The sequence below is a fragment of the Hyla sarda genome, chromosome 2 (assembly GCF_029499605.1).
Source record: "Hyla sarda isolate aHylSar1 chromosome 2, aHylSar1.hap1, whole genome shotgun sequence".
Classification (NCBI taxonomy): domain Eukaryota; kingdom Metazoa; phylum Chordata; class Amphibia; order Anura; family Hylidae; genus Hyla; species Hyla sarda.
The window spans coordinates 293,520,070-293,538,923 of record NC_079190.1 but is presented as its reverse complement, the minus strand read 5'-3'; the positions used below and the strand labels follow the sequence as shown (position 1 = coordinate 293,538,923).

The 18,854-nt window shown below is 41.8% G+C and overlaps 1 protein-coding gene across 1 annotated transcript in view; it reads right to left on the bottom strand.

Annotated features, from left to right (window-relative positions):
- The window catches only part of GUCA1C (guanylate cyclase activator 1C), a 92,165-nt gene that overhangs the window by 47,307 nt on the left and 26,004 nt on the right, over nucleotides 1–18,854 (bottom strand). The window contains exon 2 of the mRNA XM_056557495.1: nucleotides 654–803. Coding sequence (XP_056413470.1) covers nucleotides 654–803 — 150 coding nt within the window. The remainder of the gene's footprint in view (nucleotides 1–653; nucleotides 804–18,854) is intronic.

Below are 18,854 nucleotides of genomic sequence, written 5' to 3'. Positions count from 1 at the left end.
CCAAATGACTGGCGACTACAGCCGCCACCCCCCCTCCATTCATGTCTATAGGACTTGAATGGAGGGGGCGTGGCGAGACGTCACAAGCGCGGAAGCTCCAGGTTTCCGTGTTCCGGCCGCTGCCGCTGCCGGCCCGGAGATCACGGGAGTCCCCAGAGACGGGACCCCACAATCAGAGTACCCATTTAAAGAGGACTATTATACATCTGGTTTACTATACACTTATATTCCATGCAAAAAATGCAAAACATTTTAGATTTGTTTACATTTTAGACTTTACTCCTCCATCATGCTGCTTTCTATCTGCCATTCTTGCCATTCTTCCCCCTGCTTAGTGCCACGTAACTGGATCTAACATTAAGATATTATCTTTGTGCCATATGTTTTTCCGTTCTCATTAAAAATTCATTAGAAAGCGATTCAATGACTGCATTATTTGATAGAACCTGAACTTTCTATGGCCTGAATATTCCCTGTTGAATTCTACACAATGCCTGAATCATGCCACAAAAATTTATCTGGCACTTGGGTCATATAAACCATTGAGCAGAAACTTTTACAGAAGAGGTAAAGATGAGTGATAACTAAAAATGATGTACAACTACTTCTATAAACAGTTTTCAGCCTCGTGAGAGAAGGTTGCTTTTTCTTACCGTTATTATACTTAGCAATTCTTTTCGGTCTATTGATCCATTTCCATCTGCATCATATAGTTTAAAATACCACTTTAACTTCTGATCAATTTTTCCTCGTAAAACTAAGTTTATTGCAGCAATAAATTCCAAAAAGTCAATAAATCCATCCTGAAAGTGAACAAAAAAAATACAGAGTAAGTATAAACAACAAGAAAAACATTTTGTTACTGCTTTTTATTTTACTTTGTATACTTTATATGTGCACCATGTTCTGTGCGGTATGTGTGTCCCGTTGTGTGCTATGTATGCTGTGTAAGTCCCTGTTTACACTCACATTGCCATTTTTGGAAAAACCTTGACACATAGCTGGACCTGAGAAATGATGGATGCCCTAGTGCTTGGTGGAGCCCACTAAATTACATTGGGGTCTGTTGGGTTCCACCAACATGTCCATCATGTTAAATCGAAAAGTATTACTGAATTCAGCCCTTGTTTACCCTCAAATATGAGTCCTTGATGAAGGCTCTGGACATGTAAATACAGAATTATAAGTTCTATATGGTTTGAGCACAATGTGAAGTGTGGTATATCAGATATGATACATTATGGGGTGCAGTTAACAAACTGTGAATGCCAGTTTTCTAGTAAAGCTTATTTATGCAGAAATTTTTGGTGCCACTTTTTGAAGAGTGGGTGGAGCCTTAAGTAAACAGTTTGGGGCCTCTTGTGGCTCATCGTATTTATTATAATTTATGCCAGAAAACTGTGTTAAATTGTAGCTGAAATATATGGTAGCTTGTAGATGGCATACATTTCAAAGTGTGATGCACAGACAGCCACCACGGCACCAGACTAATTAAGAAGCTAATGCCCGTACTAAAACTGGTGCATCTTGTGCTAGCACAATCTCTGTTAAAGGAAAACTCTCAGCTTTCTCCTTCCGCACTAACCAGCGGTACTGGCTGGTAGTGCGCGGGACGCTGATCAGTTTGATGTATACCATGTCTGGATCCGCCGTGCCGTTCGGCCCTAATCTTCTATTTTCAGGATATGCTAATGAGGTGTTAACTGGCACCGGCCGGGCTAACTGGCACTCTGACGTCAGTACCGCCTGCCGCAGCGCCGCCCAGCTCATCAATATTCCTCCCCTCCCTCTGCCTCTCCCTCTTCTCCCCACTCTATAATGAAGAGAGAGGGGAGGAATTTCAACATCTACCTCTACCGTGTTTCAACGTCTACCTCTTCAGTTTCCTGCATCTCTTGCTGAAGAGGCTATGCAAGTGGATTGTTCTCGTCTTATGCAACAGGAGAGGTCATGACGATGCAATGAGAATTTGTGCTTGTATTGTGCTTGCCCGGAGCACTTCCTCAAGGACTGTTCTGTTCGTCCACAGCATCAAGGAAACGCCCACACCTAGGGTACATGGGAGAGGCATCCCTGGGTGTGAATACTACCTCTCCACGCTTAACTATTTCTGTACAAGTCTTCGCCTCAGCCAAGTCTTCCTTCAGTGCTACAGCATTTTTGGATTCTGGATCAGCAGGTGACTTTATTGATGCTTCTATGGTCCACAAGTATCATCTTCCTCTTACTCGGCTTGCCAAGCCCTTGTTAATCTCCTCTGTTAATGGACAAAATCTGGACTGTATGGTTTACTTCCGTACATAATCTCTCATCATGCAAGTGGGAGTATTGCATAAAGAAAATATTTAATTCTATGTTCTGCCACACTGTACTTCAGGGATTCTTCTTGGCCTTCCTTGGCTGCAACGCCATTCTGCGCAACTGGATTGGAAAACTGGAGAAATAATTTGCTGGGCACAATCCTGTCAAAATATTTGCCTCCAACCAATTCAGCCTAAGCTTGTTTCTTGTCTTCCTCCTTTACCTGGTCTGCCACCACCTTACTAAGATTTCTCTGATGTTTTCTGCAAGAAACAGGCTGAGTCTCTGCCTCCACATCGTCCTTACGACTGCCCTATAGATCTTCTACCTGGTACCACTCCTCCTCGTGGGAGGATATACCCTCTTTCTGTTCCTGAGAGATCTCTCCTGTATCCAGGAGAATCTCCAAAAGGGTTTTATCTGTAAGTCCTCTTCTCCTGCTGGAGCAGGTTTCTTCTTTGTAGGGAAGAAGGATGGCTCACTCCGTCCATGCATTGACTACAGGGGCTTAACAAAATCCCAGTCAAGAACCATTTCCCACTACCTCTTATCTCAGAACTTTTTGACAGTCTCCGTGGGGCCAAGGTCTTCTCCAAGCTGGACTTACGCGGTGTGTATAACCTAATTCGTATCCGCAAGGGAGATGAACGGAAAACGGCCTTCAATACTCGTGACGGACATTTTGAGTATCTTGTTATGCCTTTTGGTCTCTGCAATGCTCCAGCTGTTTTCCAGGAGTCCTAAGGATGCAGGGTGTACATGTACGTCCGTGTGAATTTCGGTCCCCACCGCTAGCTGGTCGGGGACCGGACCGGGACGCCTGCTGAAATCATTCAGCAGGCATCTAGGCACATTGCCGAGGAGGGTCCTGAGACCCCCCCATATCGGCGATCGCCTGAAATTGCTGGGCTATTCAGGCGGTGATTGCAGCGATTCTGGGTCATACGGGTCTCCAGTGATGGGGAAAATAAGGGGGATAGGAGTGAGGTGGCAGGGGTACAGCCCCTCCTATCCCTGCTATTGTTCAGTCAGAAGCAACTGACCAATAGCAGATCGGGGGCAGGGGGGGGGTTGGGGGTGTTAAAGTTTGGTTCCCCTGCTCTGCCCACCCACGGTAGTCTGGGCAGAGTGGGGGAACAGTCATGTGAGCGGCGGCTGCGGTGGAGGTACCTTAACGGGCAGCGATCGGCGGTGGCGGATGGTGAGGAGGTGAGCAGTTGCCTAGCAACATCTGCAAGGCGACAGTTTGGAGACCACTATGCAGTGATCTCTAAACTGTAGCCCTCCAGATGTTGCAAAACTACCACTCCCAGCATGCCCAGACAGCTGTTTGCTGTTCGGGTATGTTGGGATTTGTAGTTTTGCAACATTTAGAGGTGTAAATTTTGGAGATCACTGTGCAGTGCTCTCTAAACTGTGGCTCTCTAGATCTTGCAAAACTACAACTCCCAGCAAGCCCACACAGCAGTTTGCTGTCTGGGCATGCTGGGATTTGTAATTTTGCAACATCTGGAGGGCCACAGTTTGGAGATCACTCTGCGGTGGTCTCTAAACCGTGACCCTCAAAATCTTGCAAAACTACAACTCTCAGCATGCATGAACAGCAAAAGGCTGTCTCAGCATGCTGGGAGTTGCAGTTGCATGCCTTCAGCTGTTGCATAACTACAACTCCCAGCATGCTCTTCGGCGATCAGTACATGCTGGGAGTTGTAGTTTTGCAACGTCTGGAGGCACACTAGTTGGAAAATACTGAGTTAGGTAACAGAACCTACCTCAAGGGTTTCCAACCAATGTGCCTCCAGCTATTGCAAAAGTACAACTCCCAACAGTCTGTCAGTGCATGCTGGGAGTTGTAGTTTTGCAGCAGCTGGAGGTTTGCCCCCCATGTGAATGTACAGGGGTTTACAGTGAGTTTCCTGCTTCAAGTTTGAGCTGTGGCAAATTTTCCGCCGCAGCTCAAACTCTTAGCGGGAAACTCACCATAAACCCCCGCCCATGTGAATGTACCCTAAAAACACTACTCTAACAAAATAAAGGGTAAAGCACTACATATACACTCCCTTACACTTTCCCCCCTTCCCCCCCAATAAAAATTTAAAACGTATCGTACAGCAGTGTTTCCAAAACGGAGCCTTCAGCTGTTGCAAAACAACAACTCCCAGCATTTCCGGACAACCATTGACTGTCCAGGCATGCTGGGAGTTTAAAAACAGCTGGAGGCACCCTGTATGGGAATCACTGGCATAGAATATTTTTGATAGCGGGGCCAATTGTAACGCTTGCATCTAAGTCCTCAATTTAGGCCTCAAATGCGCATGTGCTCTCTCACTTCAGGGCTCTGTCGTATTTCAAGGAAACAGTTTAGGGCCACATATGGGGTATTTTCGTGGAGCAATTGCTTTACACATTTTGGGTGGCTTTTTCTCCTTTTACCCCATATGAAAAGAAAAAGTTGGGGTCTACACCAGCATGTTATTGTAAAAAAAAATTAAAACTAACATGCTGGTGTTGCCTCATACTTTTCATTTTCACAAGAGGTAAAAGGAAATAAAGCAGTAAAAGGAAATAAAAGGAAATTTGTAATGCAATTTCTTCTGAGTACGGAAATACCCCATATGTGGACGTAAGATGCTCTGTGTGCGCACAACATGGCTCAGGAGTGAGAGCGCAAATGTACATTTGAGGCCTAAATTGGTGATTTGCACAGGGGTGGCTGATTTTACAGCGGTTCTGACATAAACGCAAAAAATATATATACCTACGTGTGACCCCATTTTGGAAACTAAACCCCTCACGGAATGTAACAAAGGGTATAGTGAGCCTTTACACCCCACAGGTGATTGACGAATTTTCGTTAAAGTTGGATGGGAAAATTTTTTTTCACTAAAATGCTGGTGTTACCCTAATTTTTCCATTTTCACAAGGGAAAATAGGAAAAAGGCTAAAATTTGTAATCCCATTTCTTCTGAGTTAGAACATACCCCATATGTGGATGTTAAGTGCTCTGCGGGTGCACTACAATGCTCAGAAGAGAAGGAGCGCCATTAGGCTTTTGGAGAGAAAATTTGTCATGAATTGAAGGCCACGTGTGTTTACAAAGCCCCCATGGTGCCAGAACAATGGAACCCCTCACATGTGACCCCATTTTGGAAACCCTACACCCAACATAATGTAAGAAGGGGTACAGTGAGCATTTATGCCCCACAGGTATCTGACAGATTTTTGGAATTACATTTTTCATTTGCACAGCCCACTGTTCCAAAGATCTGTCAAACGCCAGTGGGGTGAAAATGCTCACTGCACACCTTATTACATTATGTGAAGTGTGTAGTTACCAAAATGGGGGTCACATGTGGGGGGGGGGGTCCAATGTTCTGGCACCACGGGGGGCTTTGTAAACACACATGGCCCCCGACTTCCATTCCAAACAAATTCTCAATGGCGCTCCTTCTCTTCTGAGCATTGTAGTGTGCCAGTAGAGCACTTGACGTCTACACATGGGGTATTTCTATACTCATACGAAATGGGGTTACAAATTTAGGGGGGCATTTTCTTCTATTACCCCTTGTCAACTGTAAAATTTTTGGGGGAAAAATGCATTTTAATTACATTTTTTTATTTACACATCTGACTTTAACGAAAAGTCGTCAGACATCTGTGGGGTGTTAAGGTTCACTGTACCCCTTGTTACATGCCTTGAGGGTGTAGTTTCCAAAATAGTGTGCCATGTGTTTTTTCTTCCTATTCTGGCACCATAGGGGCTTCCTAAATGCAACATGCCCCCCAAAAGCCATTTCAGCAAAATTTGCTTTCCAAAAGCCAAATGTGACTCCTTCTCTTCTAAGCATTGTAGTGCACCAGCAGAGCAATTTATATCATCACATGGGGTATTTCCATACTCAGAAGAAATGGGGTCACAAATTTTGGGGGGTGTTTTCTCTTATTACCCCTTGTAAACATTTTATGTAAAAATTTGGGAAAACTAGCATTTTAGTGAAAAAAAAATGTTAATTTACACATCCAACTTTAACGAAAAGTTGTCAAACAACTGTGGGGTGTTAAGGCTCACTGTACCCCTTGTTACGTTCCTTGAGGGGTGTGGTTTCCAAAATAGTATGCCATGTGTTTTTTTTTTCTGTTCTGGCACCATAGGGGCTTCCTAAATGTGACATGCCCCCCAAAAACCATTTCAGCAAAATTTACTCTCCAAAATCCAATTTTTGGTCCTTCCCTTCTGAGCCCTCTAGTGCACCCACAGATTACTTTACATCCACATATGAGGTATTTCCTTACTCGAGGGAAATGGGGTTACAAATTTCGTGGGGATTTTTCTTGTTTTTCACATTGTTAAAATTCAAAAAATGGCTGTCCAAGAACATGGGAGTGTAAAAAAACGAAGATTTTGAATTTTCTCCTTCACTTTGCTGCTATTCCTGTGAAACACCTAAAGGGTTAACAAACTTTCTGAATGTCATTTTGAATACTTTGAGGGGTGCAGTTTTTATAATGCGGTAATTTATAATGGGGTATTTCTAACATGAAAGCCCCTCAAATCCACTTCAACATGAACTGGTCCCTAAAAAATTCCGATTTTGAAATTTTCGTGAAAAATTTGAAAAGTGCTGCTGAACTTTGAAGCCCTCTAATGTCTTTAAAAAGTAAAAACATGTCAACTCTATGATGCAAACATAAAGAAGACATATTGTATTTGTGAGTAAATATATCATTTATTTGGAATATCCATTTTCAATACAAGCAGAGAGTTTCAAAGTTAGAAAAATGCCAAATATTCAAACTTTTCATTAAATTTTATGATTTTTCAGCAAGTAACGACGAAAATATACCAATATGTTAAAGTAGAATATGTCACCAAAAAAAAAACAATCTTGGAAACAGAATGAAAGCATCCCAGAGTTAATATATAAAGTGACAGTGGTCAGATTTGCAAAAAAGGCCTGCGACCTTAAAGGGGTACTCTGGCGCTAAGACATCTTATCCCCTATGCAAAGGATAGGGGATAAGATGCCTGATCGCGGGGGTCCCGCCTCTGGGGACCCCCGTGATCTTCCACGCCGCACCCCGTTAGAATCAGCCCCCGGAGCGTGCTCGCTCCGGGTCTGATTACTGGCGATCACAGGGACGGAGCATAGTGACATCACGGCTCCGCCCCATGTGACGTCACGCCCCCTCCATAGGCTTGCATTGAGGGGGCAGAGTGTGACGTCACACGGGGACGGAGCCGTGACGTCACTATGTTCCGTCACCGTGATCGCCAGTAATCAGACGCGGAGCGAGCATGCCCCGGGGGCTGATTCTAACGGGGTGTGGCATGGAAGATCACGGGGGTCCCCAGCGGCGGGACCCCCGTGATCAGGCATCTTATCCTCTATCCTTTGCATAGGGGATAGGATGTCTTAGCACCGGAGTACCCCTTTAACCCCTTAACGACGCAGGACGTAAATGTACGTCCTGGTTACGTGGTACTTAACGCACCAGGACGTACATTTACGTCCTGAGCATAACCGCGGGCATCGGAGCGATGCCTGCATCATGCGCGGCAGGTCACGGCTGTGGATCGCAGCCAGGGACCCGCCGGTAATGGCGGACACCCGTGATCACGGCATCTGCAGCATCGCGGTCACTTAACAGGATGATCGGATCGCACGCAGCGCTGCCGCGGCAATCCGATCATCCAGCACAGCAGACGGAGGTCCCCTCACCTGCCTCTGCTGTCTTCCGGGAGTCTTCTGCTCTGATCTGCCTTCCCGCAGACCAGAGCAGAAGATCACCAATAACCCTGATCAGTGCTATGTCCTATACATAGCACTGAACAGGATCAGCAATCGAGTGATTGCTTTAACCCCTTAAGGACCAAGGACGTACTGGTACGTCCTTCGTCCTGCTCCCGTGATATAACGCGGGGTTACACGGTAACCCCGCATCATATCACGGCGGGCCCGGCGTCATAGTGAAGCCGGGACCCGCCGCTAATAGCGCGCGGCGCCGCGTGCTATTAACCCTTTAGCCACGCGCTCAGAGCTGAGCCGCGCGGCTAAAAGCGAAAGTGAAACCATGCCGGTTAACTCAGTGGGCTGTTCGGGATAGCCGCGGCGAAATCGCGGCATCCCGAACAGCTTACAGGACAGCGGGAGGGCCCCTACCTGCCTCCTCGCTGTCCGATTGCCGAATGACTGCTCAGTGCCTGAGATCCAGGCATGAGCAGTCATGCGGCAGAATCATCGATCACTGGTTTCCTATGAGAAACCAGTGATCAATGATAAAGATCAGTGTGTGCAATGTTATAGGTCCCTATGGGACCTATAACACTGCAAAAAAAAGGTGAAAAAAAAGTGAATAAAGATCATTTAACTCCTCCCCTATTAAAAGTTTGAATCACCCCCCTTTTCCCATAAAAAAAAACACAGTGTAAATAAAAATAAACATATGTCCAAATTATAAAAATGCGGAAATGTCCAAATTATAAAAATATATCATTAATTAAACCGCTCGGTCAATGGCGTGCGCGCCAAAAAATTCCAAAATCCAAAATAGTGCATTTTTGGTCACTTTTTATATAATTTAAAAATGAATAAAAAGCGATCAATAAGTCCTATCAATGCAAAATTGGTACCGTTAAAAACTTCAGATCACGGCGCAAAAAATTAGCCCTCATACCGCCCCATAGACGGAAAAATAAAAAAGTTATAGGGGTCAGAAAATGACAATTTTAAACGTATTAATTTTCCTGCATGTAGTTATGATTTTTTCCAGAAGTACGACAAAATCAAACCTATATAAGTAGGGTATCATTTTAATCGTATGGACCTACAGAATAAAGAGAAGGTGTCATTTTTACCGAAAAATGTACTACGTAGAAACGGAAGCCCCCAAAAGTTACAAAACGGCGTATTTTTTTTCCATTTTGTCGCACAATGATTTTTTTTCCCTTTCACCGTAGATTTTTGGGCAAAATGACTGACGTCATTACAAGTAGAATTGGTGGTACAAAAAATAAGCCATAATATGGATTTTTATGTGCAAAATTGAAAGAGTTATGATTTTTTAAATGCAAGGAGCAAAAATGCAAAAACGGAAAAAACCCCGGTCCTTAAGGGGTTAAATAGTCCCCTATGGGGACTATTAAAGAGTAAAAATAAAAGTAAAAAAATTAAAAAAAATACAGTAAAAAAATTTGAAAAAACCCCTCCCCCCAATAAAAACGTAAATTGTCCAATTTTCCCTATTTTACCCCCAAAAAGTGTAAAAAAATTATTTTATATACATATTTGGTATCGCCGCGTGTGTAAATATCCGAACTATTAAAATAAAATGTAAATGATCCCATACGGTGAACGGCATGTACGTAAAAAAAAAAAAAAGTCCAAAATAGCTGCTTTTTTTTATAACATTTTATTTAAAAAAAATTTATAAAAAATTTAATAAAAGTTTTGTATAAGCAAATATGATATTAATAAAAATTACAGTTCACGGCGCAAAAAAATGAGCCCTCATACCACAGCTTATATGGAAAAATGAAAAAGTTATAGGTCTTCAAAATAGGGGGATTTTAAACGTACTAATTTGGTTAAAAAGTTTGCGATTTTTTTTTAAGCGCAACAGTAATAGAAAAGTGGATAATCATGGGTATCATTTTAATCGTATTGACCCAGAGAATAAAAAAACACGTCATTTTTACCGTAAATTGTACGGCGTGAAAGCAAAACCTTCTAAAATTTGCAAAATTGCGGTTTTCTTTTTAATTTCCCCACACAAATAGTATTTTTTGGGTTGCGCCATACATTTTATGATAAAGTGAGTGATGGCATTACAGTAGAAAACTGGTTGCGCAAAAAACAAGCCCTCATACTAGTCTGTGGATGAAAATATAAAAGAGCAAAAAATGAAAATGTAAAAATAAAATTGTCTGAGTCCTTAAGGTCCAAATGGGCTGATTCCTTAAGGGGTTAAGGTGAAAATGAGCTGCATTCTTAAGGGGTTAAAGGGGTACTCCACTGTAAAGATTTTTTTTTAAATCAACTGGTGCCAGAAAGTTAAACAGATTTGTAAATTACTTCTATTATAAAATCTTAATCTTTCCAGTACTTATTCGATGCTGTATGCTCCACAGGAAGTTATTTTCTTTTTGAATTTCCTTTCTGTCTGACCACAGTACTCTCTGCTGACACCTCTGACCATTTTAGGAACTGTCCAAAGCAGGAGCAAATCCCCATAGCAAACCCATCCTGCCATGGACAGTTCCTAAAATGGACAGAGGTGTCAGCAGAGAGCACTGTGGTCAGACAGAATTTTTTTTTTTTAAATTAAAGAACTTCCTGTGGAGCATATAGCAGCTGATAAGTACTGGAAGGATTAAGATTTTTAAATAGAAGTAATTAACAAATCTGTTTAACTTTCTGGCACCAGTTGATTTAAAAGAAAAAAGGAGTACCCCTTTAAAGGTTAATGTCAGATATCGGCCAGCATCAGCCTCCTCTTTGGTTGATGATGCTGAGCTACCTGGCCCAGAAGCGCATGTGGGCCCCATGATCCTCAATTGCCGGGGGCCCCATACATTGTTAGCCCACCTCTGTTCGGAGAGCAGTGAATGGTGCCAGAAACAAGCCAGGGGGATTGTGTAAGTACATTCCACACCATGTGGAGTACTTTTTTTTTTCCAGTCCCCGGATAACCTCTTTAAGGGGTTAATGTCTGTGTGTTGAGTTATTTTGAGGGGACACACTAACTTTACATTGTAGCACAGGGTGATTTCTTCAGTGTTGTCTCATGAAAATATATAATAAAATATTTACAAAAATGTGACGTGTGTACTCAGTTATGTGAGATACTGTAGAATAGACATAAGATTGTGACAGAAATCTCTTTTATAATAAGACACTTATGGTATTAAGTTATACTTTGTCATTTATGACAAATCATTTTCCTTTCAGTCTCGAATTATTGCTTGTGGTCATGAAATCACATGCAGGACTCCTTTGAAAGTCACTTTTGCATAACAGACTTGTGGATGGATGATATTTCTATCTCAGTCATGATGATCACATTATGAATAGTTCCACTTGTTGGTCATTATCCGTGACAAACAGCATTTCCAGGTATCCACAAACATACAGTAAAGAAAGGAACAGTGGCTTCCCAATTCGACATAACTGCATCATTTTATACAGGTTTAAATTTGTCAAAAGAGAATATGACCCTGTGGAAAACAAGATTATATGGCTCAGTTCAACTTGCATAATTCATTCCTTTCATCTTCTAAACAGGCATGGAAAACTACTGAAACTGATGTTTATTATTACAATTTAAAAGGGGAAAATTTAAAGAGAAATATTAAATATTTCCTTCCTAAGATGATGTACATGCATATAACATGGATTCAAATGAAATGCACAGTTCATACGGTGCTCTGATGCCCTCACCTTCCATAACTTAAGCACCCATTAAAGGGGTACTCCGTCATGCCCCTCCAATAGACTTGCACTGAGGGGCCGTGACGTCACGAGCAGGGAGGCACAAATAGACGCTGAGGAGCGCTCAGAGGCAACGCTGGCTGTTTCTTCCGGCCACAAACTACATAATTGCGCTGAAGCTTTTTATGTCAGCTGATAACCATCACGCCCCCTCCCATATAATTGCATTGAGGGGGCGTGGCCGTGACATCACGAGCGGGTGCGGGCTGCATCCGATGCTTTAAACAAATGCCAAGTGCAACAGGGAGATCACGGGGGGTCTCAAGCAGCGAGACCGCCGCAATTAGACTTCTTATCCCCTATCCTTTGGATAGGGGATAAGATGTCTAGACCCCTTTAAGTGTGATGCTCATGGTCCTGCTGGGCTTAATGATTACTTGGATTTATCCCCTTTCCTAATAGAATAGTAGGTACCTGTCTACGTATTTAATAGTCCAATGGTGGGTTTTCACTTGTCCTTCCTTTGTTGGATAATTAATTTGTATCTTCATTTTGAGCATCTTCGGAAGCTGAGGCGTTGTCATGGTAACTTACCAAGTCAACTGACATAAAGAGCTTCAGCGCAATGATGTAGTTTGAGGCCGGAAGAAACAGCCGACGTTGCCTCTGAGCGTTCCTCAGCATCAATTCGTGCCTCCCTGTGAACTCCAGCTCTCGGAACCATAGAGGCTGTTAACTGTGAGTGCGAGTCTCGTCTGTCTACTATTTGTATATTGCTGAAGACTTTGCACCCGTAGGTGTTATTTAGATTAGCGTCTGACCTCTGGAGGATTATTAGTTTCCTGACCATCCAGGCAACATTGTTTAGAACTGCTACATTGAACTCCCCTCTATTCCACTCTGCACCTCATATAAGAATAAATCCTTGGATCAATGTTCTATCCGTGTAACTTTTGTATCCATAACCTATAATGTTATTACTCTCCATAAATGCATCGTGGCTTATTTTGAACCCTTTTATTGAGTTCACCATGACCACTTCCTCTGGCAGAGAACTACGGCCCAGATTTATCAAATTGTGTGAGAAAAAAATAGAGAGATTTTCCCACAGCAACCAATCACAGCTCAGCTAACGAGCTGAGGTAAAGTGAAAGCTGAGCTGTGATTGGTTGCTGTGGGACATTCCCTCTATTTTTTCTCTCACACAGTATAGTAAATCTGGGCCTACATGTTCTCACTGCTCATATAATACTCTGCAGTCTCACTTCTCTTGTGATAAATGGAATGTAAGCTGTATCTCTGCTCTAGCTCAGTTTGTCATGCAATTCCCACCATCTGATTTCACATTGGGTCCACACTGAAGCATTTAAGACTATTAACCTGATGGTTGTTCAGAGTAAAAAATCTCCTGGCAGAAAACATTTTTCTGTGTAAGTCTATGTTAACACGGCAGAATTTCTGCATGGATTTCCTCATGGAAATTCTGCATAAATTTAGCCAATACACTTCAATGGGATTCCACTGTCCAATTCACACAGCAGAATTTCTGTTGCAGGAATTCCATTGAAGTGAATGGGCAATACATTTCAGCAGAATTTTCATGCAGAATTCCGTGCAGAAATTCGGCCTTGTGAATATGACCTAAGGCTTTAGCCTTTACCACAGCCAAGACAAATCTCTGTGTGGTGCTTGCCTGGGTCCTACTTTTTGCTACTGCCTGTATTTTTGTATCACCAAGTCTTGGGATTCACAAAAGATCTTACTCCAAATGGTACAGAAGATTCATTTTAATACATCAAGTGGACATTCTTTGATTTAAATCTTCCACCACTTTTAGCAGCCCCTACCAGAAGATTTTGGCTGTCAGTTCTTCACAAATTCTTAAAGGAATGTTCTAGAAATTTTTCTGGAGAACTATTAAAAGCTCTCTGATTTTTGACAAACCAGAACAGCTAGATACAAATATGCAGGTGCCCAAACCTTTTATCATATGCTCTTTCCAAACCAGTATCCACTGGTCCGCTGGCTAAGGCTTCTTTCACACTGCCGTTAGGACACGGTAGTGTGACGGCCGTCGGGGGAGCTGGGGAGAATAGCTGGAGAAAAAATACTGCTTGTGCTATCTTTTTCTCCTGCTATTTTCCTCAAAAGACAATGGCGGACAACAGCCCCCATAATAGTAAATGGGAGCCATTGGGACCCGTTGTTGCCCATTGTGCCCCATCACGAGAACATCTGTTAAAGTCACAAAAAAAGAAAAAGAAAAAAAAAGAAAATGTTTACGGCCGTTCTTGATGGGGAACAATAGCAGTGTGAAAGGGGCCTAACATAGTTCTTTCTAACTAGTGACAAACTAATGGGGGTGGTATCTGGAGACATTGTTGCATTGATCTGCAGTGCATTGTGTGACTCTGACACAAAAGTTAGTAGGGATACTGTTACAGGAGAACAAGGGGGGTACATCCAGTACTCCAGTAAGGGGCTCAAGCTTTTTTGCAATTTGGGAATTAGGGGAAGGTAATAGGTACTATCACATGCAACAGCTGAAAGTACCCTGGCTGAGAAACAATGATATAGTGCCTATTTATCCCAATCTTATTGTTTCTCAGCCAGAGTGCCTTTAGCTGTCTCAAAACTACAACTCCCAGCATGCCTTTGGCTGTGCGGGCATGCTGGGAGTTGTAGTTTTGCAACAGCTAGAGGCAACCTGGTTGAGAAACAATGAGATAGTGCCTAGTTACCTCCATTTCTTTGTTACTCAAATAGGATGTCTTCAGCTGTTGAAAAACCACAACTTCCATCATGCCTTTGGCTGTGTGGGCATTCTGGGAGTTGTTGTTTTGCAACAGCTGGAGGCAACCTATCTGGAAAACACTTCCATCTATGTATCTATCTATCTATCTATCTATCTAATCATCAGTCTTTCTCATATCCATTTATCTATCTATCTCTCCCCCCACAGGGCCCCTACTCACTACATGCCAGGACCGACTGCAGGCCGTATCTATCTTTCTATCTACCTATTTTTCTATCTATCGATCGATCTATCTATCTATCTATCTATAAAAACAATGGTGAACTGCAGTACAAAAAATGGGGGGGGGGGGGGGTGGTGTAAGTCAAGTAGCTTTATTCCATATATAGCAACGTTTTTGCTGCCCATGTGGCCTTTTTCGTGCTTGAATTAGGCCACAAGGCAAGCTGAAACGTTGCTATCTTGGATTGGAATAAAGATACTTGACTTCACCCCATTTTTTGTACTACAGTTCACCTCTGTTTTTGTGGATACCTAAAGGCTCTTGACCTGGGCTACAATACTGCTTGCACCAACCTTCTACTCTGATGTGCCGCTCACCCTGGACTGTTATTTGCCTGCCTATCTATCTATCTAGCAGAAAAAATATCTCCCCACAACACCTTATGTCGCAAAAAAGTAGGTTAATTCCATAAAGGCTGTCATTACAAACAGCAGCGACGTTTCAGCCAGCTCTACCTACCTTTCTCAGGCAGTATACATTCAGTACAAACCACACATATATAAGGGTATCAATCACAAGATACCATAAAGTGTATAATTGTCAATAAAGTACAAAGTACAACATATACAGTGTAGAAAAACTTCAAATATCATTATAACATTGTGCAAGTAAATAATACCAACATGTATACAAAATCCGATTCAAATTAAAATCTACCAATAAGATAGATGTTTAATTACATCTAATTAGACTTGTGCATCACATGTGTAATACTAAAATAATTTAAAAGGTGGGGGGAAGCATACACTCACTGGATGCCACAATCCACGATTGGCATTGTAATACTAGCATCAGGAAATACAGACAGCGCATGAGGGCATTGCGAGGAGCAGAGCAGTATGGTCAATAAGGTGTTAGCGTTTCGGTAACCCTGGAGCCTCGTGCATCCACCAATGATGCACACGCACAACCCAAGGAATAAAAAAAATACCATCTTAGGTATTTTTGCCGCTTGTAAAACCTAAGCATCCCAGTAACCATAGTCACCAATGTACTGTGCGTTCACCCGTGGCACCAATGTACAAACCGAGGAATACACATTAGTAGAAATAGCATCACAAAATATATGATATAATACTGCAACGCTTCCAACAGGAGGCTGCAGTAAAATTGAATCAGGTGAGTCCCAGTCCTGCACTCATAGCCAGTCATTCTGATTGGTATGGTCGCGTGTCCTCAACTCGTCCCCTGATCCAGGAAAACCGGTGTCAGATAACTCACAGTGTACACGCAAACACACCTCCCAAAAATCTGTAAGAGGCATGTCCACAGTACACATAGGTCCACATAACCAAAGAACCCTCTCGGTCCAACAACTATCCATACTCAGGCTTACCAGGACTATAAGGGGCCACACTGAAGAGAAGAAGTAATAAAATAAAAAATAGTCATAAAAGAAAAACATAAAAAATAAGTAAATAAAATAATGCAAAAAAATAGAAAAAAATAAAGAAATAAAAAATTATTATAGAAATTAATTAAAAGAAGAAAAAGAGAATAAATAAATATAAATATCCTGGGACCAAAGGAAAACTGATAAAAAAAATAGGCCATATACCTGCTCGCCACCACGCAAAATACCATGAACAGTAAAATCATTCAAAAAAAAATATATATACATTTATTCACAAAATATAATCATACAACAAGTCATCAGGTGATTTTCACCTAAAAAAGGCAAGAGAAACAGTACCAATACCAAACACTAATACATCCAGTTCCTCAAGTAATAAGTGAGGACCATTATTGAACAACTACTCCATGCAGGGTTTTAAATTCCACATTCAAACCATGTGGTTTGAGGCACCCTAGCTTAAACATCCATTTCAATTCCAATTTCTTTAACATTGCCTGTCTCTCACCCCCAGGTTTAAGTGGAGGGACATGATCAATAATCATAAACCTTAGGTCTTTCTCTGTATGTCCCATTATAGCAAAATGGCTGGACACAGGTAGGTCCAACTTCTTTTTACGAATCATATATCTATGTTGGTTTATATGTGTCTTCAGGTCCCAAGTGGTCTCCCCAACATAAAGGAGACCACAGGGACACCAACAAACATAAACCACATAAGAGCTATTACATGAGATAGTATTTAATAGGGAAATCTTCACCATTCACTGTGTGAGTAAAGGTTTTTCCCTTACACATCTGGTTACAATGAATGCATGGTCTACAGGGAAAACTACCTTTATTAGCCACCGTAAGGTATCTTTTGAGAGCCACTCAAGTTTACGGAGATATCCGCTTTGAACAATTTGTCTTTGAGATTGGCCTGTCTTCTGTAGGACATAAGAGGAAAAACATTAAAATCCCTTATATCATAATAATCGCGTATGATGTGCCAGTGTTTCCTTATGATCCTCCCCACAGCAGTGGAATCATCCCTGTAGGTAGTCACAAAAGGAACACTTGTATTGTTTCTTATCCTTCTATCAGGAACCCTCTCAATCTGCTTAACTTTCTTCCTATGTTTTTGAACCAAATCACTTGGTTAACCTCTCTTAACAAAATTGTTAACCATCTTATCCAGAGCAATATCCAATTTCTCCTCTGTATCTGTAATCCTCCTTGCCCTCAGCATCTGGCTATAGGGCAAGGAGTTTACCATGTTTCAATCCATTGGTTTAATATACAGATCAGTAGTCAGTTTTCCATCCCTAACACGGACTAACACATCCAAGAAACTAACAGATTTGGTAGAATGAGTAAGTATGAACACCATTAAGATGTTCGTGAAACAGACACCTCCCCCCTCCAGATGAGGAAGATGTTGTCTATGTACCGCCACCACCCAAGACATTCCTAAAGTGGTGTGATACATCGATGAACATCTCCTCAAAATACGCCATATATATGTTAGCGTAAATTGGCGCTACATTATTCCCCATTGCCGTGCTCCTCTTTTGTAAAAAAAAAATTGTCATCAAACAAAAAATCATTATTTTCTAGCACCAGTCTCAATAGGGAAGTAAGAAATTCAATATTCTCTGTAGGGAATATAGTACTAGTCATCTGGTCACTGCCTTCACACCTCCACCATGTTGTATGGAAGTGTAGAGGCTGATCACATAAAACGAGGCAATGACAGTACTAGTCGGTATTACAACCTTGATTTTATTCAAAAAGTCTGCAGTATCTCTAACATATAACCTAGTATTAACTGCAAAAGGGCGCAGTACTTTATCCAAGAAAACAGGTATGTGTGATGTAATAGAATTTTTCCCCGAGACAATGGGGCACCCTGGAGGATCAACCAGACTCTTGTGAATTTTGGGAAGTAAATACAGTAACGGAGTTACTGGAAACAAAACAATTAAAAATGTCTTAGTTTCACTGTCAATGATACCGTCCTCAAATCCACTATTCACAAGTAACCTTTCTCAGGCAGTATACATTCAGTGCAAACCACACATACATAAGGTTATCAATCACAAGATACCATAAAGTGCATGATTGTCACTGCTTGAGAAAGGTCAGCTAAACTGAAATGTCTCTGCTGTTTGTAATGACACTTACATGGAATAAATCTACTTTTTTTTTTTGCCACATATGGTGCTGTGGAGAGATATTTTTTCTGCTTGAAGGAAGATCCCCTGACCAGGGTTCCAGAATCCGCGGCTACCTCTTTATTTCTACTACTGAAATGGATGTGCTGTTCTTCTACTACTTCTGTTTGTGAGCGAGCACCCAGGACTGCTTTTTAAAGATGGATACCTCAGGAGCCACATCTGCTGCCAGTACTGGTAGGCATACTTCCATTGGGACTACTGGTGTCTTTACATATACTGAGACTGATATATCCAGGATACTAGGGAGTGTATTTGAGGACGCTACATTTTTACATACTCCATCCAGTATTGATGTACAACGTAATTATGAATGTGCTACTAAAGAACTGTTGGGTTTACAATTGCATTTGACCATGCTTGTTGAATACTTTAAGGCAAAGAGAATTCCGAGGGGTTTAAGAACAAAATCAATGGATAATGCCTGTGTACCAGATATGGAATATCGGTATAAATGTGAAGCTATCACAGACAAATATGCCTTTGACTTAATTATGCTACAAATTGAATTGCTGCA